The 12,131-nt window shown below is 38.6% G+C and overlaps 1 protein-coding gene across 1 annotated transcript; it reads left to right on the top strand.

Annotated features, from left to right (window-relative positions):
- Nucleotides 1-63: 63 nt before the first annotated feature.
- On the top strand, nucleotides 64-9,578 carry uhmk1 (U2AF homology motif (UHM) kinase 1). The gene is made up of 10 exons (XM_017721145.2): nucleotides 64-170; nucleotides 261-312; nucleotides 409-1,424; nucleotides 1,598-1,890; nucleotides 2,052-2,243; nucleotides 2,766-2,860; nucleotides 2,947-3,023; nucleotides 3,120-3,218; nucleotides 4,334-4,422; nucleotides 4,590-9,578. Exons 3-10 carry the CDS (start codon nucleotides 1,130-1,132, stop codon nucleotides 4,734-4,736), a joined length of 1,287 nt encoding a protein of 428 aa, XP_017576634.1. The 5' UTR covers nucleotides 64-170; nucleotides 261-312; nucleotides 409-1,129; the 3' UTR covers nucleotides 4,737-9,578.
- The last annotated feature ends 2,553 nt before the right edge of the window (nucleotides 9,579-12,131 follow it).

Below are 12,131 nucleotides of genomic sequence, written 5' to 3'. Positions count from 1 at the left end.
GCCAACGCTTCAAAAGGCCGCGCTCCATTTCGCGAACTTGCGTACTAACTAGGACGCTTCCTCTGCGTAGGACGCATTCACAGAAATCGCCACACTCTGAGCACTAAGCGCTCTACTTGGAAGACAAGTGTGCAGATTGGAGCGCGCCCGCAGTCTTCCAACGGCACATGGTACCTGTTCAACTTCACATGAAGTGGCTGCAATTCAGTTTTATAACGAATATTTTTTATTTTCTAAACGTATTTATTTCTCTCCTCCAGGTTTTTGAGAAATGCTTTAGTATGGAAATTTGAATTCAAGAAGGGCTAGAAGGTATGTAGAATTGTAAAGTAACTTCAGATAATTTAGTTAAAAGTGATTAGCTGATTTTTTTGCATGACTCCTTTCCCCCTCTCTTTACATGATAAGAATGATGCGCGGCTTCTGCAGCAGCTGCTCTCAGATGTGCTTTGGGGCACCGTGGCTTGGCTCGGCCCTGTCTGTGGTCTGGATCGTTTATTTATTGTTTTGTTTTTGTTGTCTATGGATGCAACTCAGCAAAAGATGACAAACAAAAACCACTCATTGTCATTATATTGAGGTTTTATTGCTTTATATGTTTTATTACTAACACTAGACCTGCATTTTAGATAATCTAGTTAACTGCTTCGGTTCTGGCAATAAACGTGAATAAATGAAGCTGCACAGCCGAGCGAAGTAGTTTCCGGTAAGTCGTGACTTCGCTTCCGTTCAAATGGCCGCCAAAACAATGGCCGGAATGTTGAGTTTTACCACCAAGAAAAACAGTTTTATTTATTATTTCTACATGTAACATTATAGACGATACACCACTTCGGGGTGGGCTGGGTAGTGCTGGACATGCCGTGAGCGGCAGGGCTGAAGATTACAGCTGTGGTGTTTTAACTGCGTTAGTTACCTTATCGCCGGACCTGCCAGTCGCGTTAGCTTAGCTGGAGTTTACACCGAGGCCGAGTCTGTCCGCCTATCCTACATCCTCAAATGAAGCAGAGCCGCATTCTCAACCGCTTACTGGGCAGCCGTTAGTGTGTGCGAGCTGCCTGGGATGCAGTGAGCAGCAGGGAAGCCTCTTTCGTCTTACGATATGGACGCCTAGCCGCTGAGCTCCGTTATGGCCTGTGGTTCGGGAAGCAGCCCCGTTAGTACCGCAGCGGTGCTGCCTGTCGCCCCGCCGTCAGACGAGGCCATGAAGCCGGTTCTCTTTGAGATCTTCGGCGAAATGTGGAAGGTACAGGCCCGCCTAGGGCAGGGGGGTTCGGCCTCAGTGTACAGGGTCAGTTCGGTCAGCTCGGGCAGAGCCAGCTCGGCCGCCGTGAAGGAGTTCCAGGCGGACGCACAGGGCGGGGATTACGGGTATCTGAAGGAGAGAGCCGTGCTGGAGGATATCCAGGGACACAAAAATATCGGTAGGTAGACTGGGATGAGGAGCCTGAGGAAGGGTTAGTTAGCTGACCAAAAGGTCTCAGGTTTATTAGGACAGGTACTCAAGTTCAGTTATTGCAGAAGTCCGTTTTGCTTCTGATGTGTGTTGGTCTTAAATGGGATGTTCACCTGCATTGTTTTTGCTCTTGCTCTGTAGTGACCCTGTATGGAGTGTTCACCCACCATAACCCAGTGGGCATAGCCACACGCTGCTTACTGCTTGAGCTTCTGGATGTGAGCGTGTCAGAATTGTTGGTCAGAGCCAGCAACCAGGGCCACTCCATGTGGCTGATCCAGCACTGCGCCCGTGACGTGCTCGAGGCTCTGTGCTTTCTGCATAGAGAGGGCTATGTGCACGCAGACCTCAAGCCCCGCAACATCCTCTGGAGCCCAGACGATGAGTGTTTTAAGCTCATTGACTTTGGGCTGAGCTTCAAAGAGGGGCATCAGGTGAGGTGCTGGTTGTGGGCTAAAATGATGCAGTTGCTTAAATTAAAGGGGCACTATATGAGAATTATATGATTTTCATTGCTTTTAAAATATTTTACCTTTAACTCTTGAGATGGCTGCTCACAGTGTTGTCATTGCTGATTTATGATTGTGCCTCACAGGATGTGAAGTACATCCAGACTGATGGGTACCGGGCCCCAGAGGCAGAGCTGCAGAATTCACTGGCCAAGGCAGGACTGGAGGGAAACTCAGGCTGCACTACCGCTGTGGACTTGTGGAGCTTGGGCATCATTCTGCTGGAAATGTTCTCAGGAATCAAACTGAAAGAAACCATCAAGTCTCAGGAATGGAAGGTCGGCAGAGATATTGCTCTTTGCTTTTTATACATCATTGCTGATAAAACTTCAGATGGAAGTTATAGCAAGTGTTTTGAAGGTTTTATTTTAATGCCCAAATCTGTAACAGTAAAAAATGACCCATAAAACCAAGCAAAGAAAAAAACAGGTTTTAGTGATTTACATGAATAATTAGAGTGAGGTGTGCTCAAGCATATCAACCTTATTTTTTTAAAAACAAACAAATTCTTCCTATATTTATCATTAATAATAAGTTAGCTTCTGTACATGTTTTTCAGTTGTCTTCCTACATTTTGTCTGCTGGTGGTCTTCCTTTGTAAAGTAATGGCAATTTACCTGAGCATCATTTTGAAAGCATTATTCAAGTGATTTAGCAGTTCAGTAATATGCACATATTATCAAATTTACTTAGAGTAAATGAATATTCAGAATTTAAATATCTAGAAGATCATTTTTTGGATGTAATTGCATACTGTGAGTACAAATGACAGTGCACCATTATATGCTATTCTTTTGCAGAATAACAGTGCAGCAATTGTTGATCATATCTTTTCAAGCAATTCTGTGGTGTACCCTGCTATTCCTGTCTATCATCTGAGAGATCTTATTAAAAGGTAGACAATTTTATACAAAAGACTCAGTCTAAACTCTGTGTAGGTGTTTTCACCTGTGAATAACATGCATGTCTTTCTGTCTTCAGCATGCTTCACAACAACCCCAATCGCAGGAGCACGGCTGAAGCCGCACTGATCAGTCCCTTCTTCAGTATTCCTTTTGGTATGAACATTTAAAGTAGAATGTCTATCACAGCGATGCATTATCCAGATATACAGACTTGTGTTTACATGAATGAGAAAATTACTTTATTTTCAGCACCGCACATTGAAGACTTGGTTATGCTCCCGACACCCATCCTTAGACTGCTCAACGTAATTGATGACTGTCATTTGCACAATGATGATGAATACGAAGGTGAGTGCTACCGTCAGCTGTGTGTTAAGCCTTTGAGATCAAAGTAATATTGAAGGCAGCTATGGTTTAATTGACCTGTTGTAAAGAGCAGGGCACAAACTACCACAGGGTAAAAAGTGACATGGATATTTTATGTAGTTACACTGGTTGAAGTAGGTTGTAATTTGTAGTCTTGTGACACAGCAGTGTTGTCTTTGAATTTTCACAGCAAGTGGGCAGATATTTCTCAAGTTTCACCCTTACGTTTTTATACCATAAATGTAAATTTGATCATTGTAAATGTTTTGCGATCACTGAGTCCTGTGTCACAGAACTCACACCTATATTATTTTAATCTCCCTTGTCTTAATCTTGGAGGTTGTAATGTAGCACCATTTTTAAAAATGTAAATTCTCACAGTGACTGCAAACCCCACTAAGGTAAGTTGTAACATAGTGTTTACATCTAAACCTCCCTAGAGAGACACTGGGACATGTCCCCATGCCCCCTATATAAACTGTAATTTTTTTGGAAGTTTGCATGGATTACGCATAAATAAAATGTAATTGTTTTATGATGCTGACATTTGCTTTTGTACTTTGTGATCTAAAATAAATTTGCCACATTTGACCAGTAAATACATCACTGATCACTTTTATTTTGATGAATATATTTTTATGTATTGAGATCGGAAAGTTCATCTTAGTCAAGCGCTGCGGAATTGTATTAATTGTGCTTTGCGTCAATTTACCAGCCCTCTTATTGACTGTTACAACTAGCCCCTCTGTCCGTTACTGGTAACCCCACCTTTGGGGTTAAATATGACATTTTTACTCTCTCTGCTTTTTTGCTGAATTATTAAACTGTAGGTGCTGGAAATAAACAGTTTTTTGTATAAAATGATTAAACTTGCTCAAATTCTTTAAAATTAATAAGTGAAAACCAACCTGTGTTAGGTTGTGCTCTGCTCTCCCCTACTTTTTAGTGTTCATGAGTGCATGACATTTTCTTATTGTGCCTTGTTCTACCAGTATGACCTTTTGTTACCCAAGAGGACTGTCTCCCAAATAGGCTCTCCAATTAGCAGGTGTATTTTATGTTTGTTAATTTTTTTTAATTATTTTTTTTTTATTTAGAAATTATGGAAGACATGAGGGAAGAATGCCAGAAATATGGTTCAGTCATATCCCTGTTGATTCCAAAAGAAAATCCTGGCAAAGGCCAGGTAAGACTATCATTTCTGATCGACATATTCATGTCTCACATGATCGTAAAATTGGGACAATTGGTCGTAGCAAGTGGTTAATCTGTCATTTGGCCTTTTTTCTATTTTGTTTAAAAACATATATTATTACTGAGGTTATGTTGTAATGGACCACCATGTGCCTGCAGGTCTTTGTAGAGTATGCAAATGCTGGAGACTCCAAAGAAGCCCAGAGGCTGCTGACAGGCCGGACATTTGATGGCAAGTTTGTGGTGGCCACCTTCTACCCACTGAGTGCCTATAAGAGAGGTTATCTGTATCAAACTGTGCAGTAAGGGGCTACATGCACGTAATCACATGCATTCATGCAATCTATTCCATTATGACAGTTGCTTAGCAGTGGTTAAGCCCATACTATGTCTACTTGGATAATCATTTGTACTACATGGAATGTTTACCTTTAAAAACATAGCATTATGAAAGGCACATACAAATACGTAGCGTGAAGACCAGTACCCGATTCTATGTCTTTAGTACTTAAAGGTTACCTGGGGCTTGCTCACATCATGCAATAATGACTGACTGTAATGTCATTTTTAGTCATATCACAAAGTCCTTAAAAAAAAAAAACAAAATGTGACTGACAGTTTTCAGTGATCCAATACTGCTTCAATATGTGCTTTCCTGCTGTGTGAAGCACAATATAGTCAATAGTTTATGTATTATTGAGTATGTAGGTTTGCTGCTTGGATTTTTGAAAACTGTTGATCACTTTATACCATGTTTACTCATGTCATATATGTTTGATTACTTAAAATCTATAGGTCTTTCCAGTGTGCACATATATTTATGAATTATTGGCAAAACACACTGCCTTGCTTGCACTTTGGAGTGGTTACATGTCTTATAAAGAGCTTTGAAACTACATTAGATTAAAATCAGACTCTGAGCACAAACAACCTTTTGAAAGGTAAAAGGTAGTCATATTGATTTTTGAGTTTACTGGTGGTTTGAAAACTTTTGTAAAGTGCAGAAACTGCAGCACGTGTTTATGCTATGTCTAGCTCAAAATCTTTTAAAAACTCTTTCCTAAGTTTCTGCAGGGTGATAGCTTTTTACTGTAGAAGTTGATTTTCTAATGTATGGTGTCTGTTTGAATGCTAATTTGTTCAGAAACACTTTGAACATGGTGGTACAGAATTCTTAGGGCCAGTTTCCCCACACCAAGATTAAGCCTAAGCAAGGACTAAACAGTATTTTTAGTATTGCAGTTTAGTCCAAGACTGGGCTTAATCCATGACCCTTACTGTTTTTTCTTTCAGTTTTTGCAAATGGAGATTCCATATAATATAATTGCTGGATGGTGTTGGGAAAGATAAAGGAAATAGTTAAGCTTGCCTCTTGCATTGATTAGACTGCAACTGTGAATAGCCTACTACCTTGACTCATGGATTTATTATGCTGTCTTTATACAAGCTTGTCAGTTTTGCGCTCTCATCTTGAAGCACATTGTGCATTCTGCTGTATTCATAATTAACAGTAGCACACAGTAGTTTTTTGTTTTGTTTTAAGCTATTAGTCACCTTTATGAAATGGCTAATACTCTGTCGGTATATTGTTTCTCAGTATTGTTTATAGGCTGAATTACAAATTATGCCACTGGCCTTTTGGTATTTGTCACAAGGCCAGTGGTTTTATCTTGATTTCATTACCTTTGTGTTTTTCCACTTAAAATAGTAATGGTACTTGAATTAGCCTAACATTTGTTAAAGCTGCAGTTAGGGAATTTACAAAAAAAAGGTGATGACCCCAGTCCAGGATTAAAGAAGAAAAATAAATCTCTAGCATGAGATTGATATTTACTTCTTAAAGATCAAAAGATGATTAGAGTGTGCGATGTTAGATTCAGCAGTCAGTGACCATAGGAACCATATTTTAAAGCTGTAAATGATTTATTTAAAGAAATACGAAGCTATTTTGATGACCACTGGTATGTGAGGAAAGATTTATTACAAACCTAATTCTGTTGCCTTCGAGAATAGAAAAATACCATACATTTGATACAAACAAAAATAGCTTTACAAATTCCTGATTGTGATTTTCTTGCTGTGCAGTAACTGTTTAATAGTTTGCCTGCACGTTTCCGTTTTAGAAACTATAGAAGCTCTCTAATCAGTAAGTATATGCATTTGAATCTGATCATTAGTGTTTACAGACACTTTCTGGTTGAGATGAGCTTTTTTTTTTTTTTTTTTTTTTTTTGGTCTTGTCTTCCGAGCTTTCAATTATCCTGAGCCGCCATCCAAAATGCAAAGCTGTTCCTTCTTCTGTCTTTTGCATTATAGAAATGTAAGTGTACAAGACAGTGTGAAAAGTGGGTTTAAGACAGTTTTTTTTTTTTTTTTTTTTTTTTGTGGATGCAAAAGTTTGTAAGAGTGTTGAAGTTTAGATTTTGCACATTTACTACTGATTTACGCTCTTCATTTTAGTTTGTTAATGAGCTCTCTGTTGAATTTGACAGGGTACAGCTAGATTTTCTTTAAAAGGACATTTGTTAAGGTGTTTAAGCTTTTTATGAGCGTGTGTGAAAGTCTGTGTGCAGTGAATGTTGGCTGTGCTCATTGATTACCAACATTCTGATCAGAGGTTCTGAACTGAAGGTACTGGTTATGATAGAAGGTAATACATAAAGCTGGTGTTGCTGGGTCTTTCAGTCTATGTTTTTATCTCTTCAGATTGAGTATGGAGATAAATGAGTAGGGTCTTGTATAGGTCAGAATTATCTTGTTCATAAACACCTTTAAAATATTATGTTTAAAGAGCTATTTATCATTGGCAGTTATTATTTTAATTTTTTTGCTGTTATAAGAATGAGTAAAAGGGCTTGAGCTACTGAGTGTCAGTGCCAGATTATCAGATAAGCTTTCTGCATGAAGAGAGAGCGTCCATTACGCAAATAGAACAATTGTTCCAAATTAATTCCTTGGTGGCCTGGATAGAAATGAACTGAAATGACTCTAATAAGACAGTGAAATTCTCTGTTCCATACTCTCTCCTGAACAAGTTACAGGAGACCTACAATTTACAGTAAGCACATACAAAGTACTGAAAATACCATGCATTTATTTCAGACAACAGTACCTCAAGATACAAGTTGATGATTATTATTCTGAATCATCTTTCAGAGTGAGCTCATGTGTTGGAATGGTACATTAAACCTTAAATCTAGAATGAGATTTGTGAAGATGCAGCTGTGTACTGCCTGTGATCTCAACCATTTCTGAATTGCAGGGTTAGTCAAGTGAACACATATTTGCATAAAAGTGGTAAAACCAGATTCGCTTAGATTCCTGAATGACTTCTGAGGATGATGCAATGAAAAAAAAAAGAAATTTCATCATAGACTATTTTTACACCCAACTCCAGATGGCAGATCCCCTCTCTTTGTAACACTGTAAACAGTGCTATCTAGTAACTAGTGTATTAGAAGAGCCATGATTTCTGTGTCTGCTTGTGTGTCTCCTGTCACTGAGAGTTACCTGTGTAACCTAGCAGGCCTCTAGAATTTCATGCCTCTCTATTCAGTTTCTTTTCAGCAGCCGTGCTCGTTTGAGTCAGTTATTTGGGTCTTATCTAGAAGGGTGAGTAGGATATGATGCAGTAAACCATGTTAGACAAACCTGCCTTGATAGGCTTGTTCCATTCCGCATGTATTAGTTCACTCAGGACACTACTAAACTAGTTTTATGACACTGATGTAATGGTGCAGAAAGTATGCAGAGAAATTTACAAAAGAACCTTGTCTTGCCCAAGAGAATGGCTGACTGAAAATGATTCCCTCAGAAGAGTTGCTTTTTCCTCTTTTGTCTTTATCTACTGCCAGAGTCTGGGGGCTTTCGGAATCAAAATGCACAAAAGTAAGCCCCCTCGTCTTCTCAGAGAAATTGTTACAGCACATTGTGTAAAATTGTGACGTTAACAACAATGAAAGTGCCAACAATCAGAGCTAAACTGATGGTTCAGAGTCAAACCATAGAAGCAAAAATGACCCAAGGCTACACTGTGGATTTATTTACATCTTTATTTACTCGCTTTTTATTTACTTTGTGAACTGTTGCCTGCTGAGCTGGAGATGCAGCTGCTGTGGAATACTAAACCTGGCTGAATGACAACATCCTGAGTGGAGAGAGAGGGTGATAGGGTTGTACTGGTCTTTGTGTTAAGTCTTGTGCAAGAGAGCAGCTTTTTGAAGGGAAAAGCCATGGAGTGTGGACAAACACCCAGCCGTGGGAGCAGAATGCCCTTTACTGCTTGATCTCTTTAGAAAGGTTGCTGAACGAAGCTGCCAGCTCAAATGCAATTTTGGTTTGGCAGCAGCTTTTCACCCCCACCTCTCTCACCTTCTGGCTTTGCTGCTCAGCAATGAAGTGTAGCGATTGCCTCTATTCCAAACTTGTTTCGAAGTTGTTTCGGGTGCAACATTGGAAGTAACCTAATTCAGAAAGGTTTGTCTTTTAAATTTCTAAACTTTACAGAGTGGGCAGAAAGGCACTCATAGCAAAATGTAATTGAGTATGAATTAGCTTCTTGGGCAGAGGCTCACTGGATCTCGCACTGATAATGATGGTCACACTGACCTGCTCAGGATGTTTTAGGTGTGGATTTATGCTGATGGGAAGCTTATAGGTGCTGTAAAAAATAGGTATGTGTGAATAAATCTTACAGAGCAAAGAAGTTTTGCTTCTATTAAACATTACTCATAGCGTTAGTGAAATATGTAGGCCTTGATTACACTATAATTATCAACCAAATATCTGTAGAGAGTAAAGAGCTGGAGAACAGGATGTTTGTATGATTACAGAAATGAGAGCTGATTAGGTTGGAATTACGAGACAGAAGCCCATTGTGGTGTACATACTGCTTTGTTACAGAGGCATTAAATGATGTGGGATTCTGGCTTTCTGAATGAATTAGGTTGATATCTCAGTTTTTCAGTGGTTGATCAGGCAGTGAACAGTGTTAACAGATTTACATGTTATTTTATATATATATATAGTTACAATTTGCAGTGCTGCTCAAGTTAGAGACCACCCTTTATTAGTTTAATATGCTGTCAAAATAGACTGGATTACATGCAAGTTCATACATTTTTAGAATTGGGGGGGGGGGGGGGGGGGGGGGGGCAGGAAAACCATATATTTAATGAAGAATTACACTGAAGCCTTAATAACTAACTATAGTATCCCGTTTTCAGCCTTTAATATGTCAGCCCTTGGCCTTTATTAGAGATTCTGTTCTTTTTTTGGAGATGTGCTTTCAAAAATATTTCTACACCTCTTAATTCCAGTCTTAGAAGTGAGCTGCCTTTTCTGCTTCTCACTATCCTAATTACAGATTTAGACTCCTCAGTCCTTAAACATAAACATTACTGCACATCTCACATGTCCAGTTCCAGTATTCTGGTGAAAATGGTCTTCTTTTTTCAGTAATAGTGTGCTCACTGCTACACATCCTTTCAGACCTGTGGTGTTGTCATCTCACAGTGGATTGATTGACAAACACTTGTGGATTTTTCCAGATCAGGGCCCTTTTTCCAACGCGTCTCAGATTAGGAGTGTTGAACTAGGATTTGTTCCGGTCAGTAAGATCATAATGAGTAAGACACTTCTACTTTAAGAAGCTTTGTGAAAACAGTCCTTAAAAGAAGAGAGTGGAGCTTGATTTTTCTCCTCTCTCTTGAAGATGAAAGCTTTAAATACTGGTTATCTGATGGTGACAGTTTTGATGGTGTTGCAGTTACTAGGAGTCCCATTTTCTCCTTAAAAAATATAAAGGTTTATAACTTGTACTTAACGGCCGTTTTGACGGGAAGTTAAGGAATGAAAGGTGGTCTCTGACTTTTGCACAGTACTGTATATTCTTAAAATGTGGTTTAAAGATGTGATCATTACCAATAAAAAATGACTGCTACAGCTTTAACAGTGAAAATGATAGTAAAATACTGATCATGACAAAGTCTGATCATGACTCTCAGACTTTGACTTTTGGAAATGAAATGGAATTGCAGTTTTTCACGATTGAGCACAACTGAAAGGCTCGGTGACAAAACTGCAGTGTGGCATGATAGCCGTACGGTAATACTGTTAAAAATAATGCAAGCCACAGTTCTTTTGAGATTCCTTTAATTTTGTGTATTCAGACAATCACTGGTTCCACCATTGCCTTCCTTATGTATATCTTATCTGTTTGACTACACTGTAGACTGTCGTGGGAAAGATTGGATGACAGGAGGAAAGATAACGGTTTGGTCTGAGTTCTGCCTTATAGCCTGCATAGAAAGCTGTGTTGGGTGGAAAATCTGAATTTGAAGCTGTTACAGAGTAGAATGTTAACCAAATGAAATATGTAGATTTGGTTGTGAACGTGTGTATTTTTATTTTGAATGAGCTAGAATGAACGGAGTTGGATTCCCTAAAAGGGCTGTAGCCCTAAGGTCAAAGAGAGGAGTTTTATAGTGATCTACACCTGTTTATTAGAGAGTGTTGCAGTGAAAATCGCTTTTATGATTAGCTGAGAGCTACAGTGTGTTTGGGGAAACTTGTCACAGCAGATTGTACATGCACTATAGCCTGGGGAAGCCTATGCTTTTGTCTCGCAAAACTATGTAATGAATGAGTGATGGTCATGTTTCTCACAATAAAATGTCAATTACTACTCCACTGGCTTTGTGTTTTCTTGAGGTCATGATTTACTGGAAATAAACTGTCACACATTTTACAGCAGAAACCTTCTCACCGCTGTTTAATAGGTCTTGGGTGCATAATTCAGTGTTTTTATGTAGTGCTAGTATATCAAGTATTTATATTCCCTACCTTAAAAGCTGATTTCATAGCTCTTAGAAGGCACTCTCAGCCAAGCCAGCAGTCAACTTTGAAACCAAACTGAACTTAAAAAAACCAACTTATTAGAAAATATTACAACTGCATAGCATTTTTTCAGCAATTAAATGTTTTGTAAAATATAATAGGCAATATAAAATGTCTTTCATAAAGGCAGATCATTCAAGCATGTACACTGACCAAATTGTACTGTTTTTGTTCTGTCATTTGGGGGCAGCACTAGCATTCCAAAAGGAAAAGCTACATAAATGACAAAACGTGGTGTTTTTGTGCATTAGACATTATAGATATTTAATTAAATAGCATGATTTATGGTGGGCTTATTTATAATTACTTGTACAACGTGAAAAAAAGCACACAGTGCTACTCATTCATATACATAAACACCTTTTTAAAACTTAATTTATGGTTAAAATACCCATTAAGAAGTTATTAATTTTTTAGTGTCAGAAAAAAAGCAGAAAATTACGCAAAGGCTTGAACAACTACATTTAATATCAATATTTTCAGTATTCAGTGTGTTCATTCTTTGCCGGTATTACAGTTTCTATTCTTTTCAGGAGACTTGCTTTCAGATTTTCAAAGAACAGTGCAAAGATATTTTTCCACACCTCCAAAGTTTAGCCTGAGAAGTTGGTTGTACTTTTGTCTTCTCGTAATCAAAGTAATCCTAACTACAAAAAAACATATTTTACATCTCAGATGTCCAGTTCTTGTACAGTCCCGTCCCTTGTAAGCTTTGACTGTACTCTGAATAAATGAAAGACTTTTACACGGCACTGTGCATATCAAATGTTTAAAAACTGTACCTGCAGGGTTTTTATGAAGAAG

This window comes from Pygocentrus nattereri, chromosome 26 (genome assembly GCF_015220715.1).
Source record: "Pygocentrus nattereri isolate fPygNat1 chromosome 26, fPygNat1.pri, whole genome shotgun sequence".
Lineage (NCBI taxonomy): Eukaryota > Metazoa > Chordata > Actinopteri > Characiformes > Serrasalmidae > Pygocentrus > Pygocentrus nattereri.
Note: the sequence above shows the minus strand (reverse complement) of the source record. Positions and strands in the feature narration are given on the sequence as shown.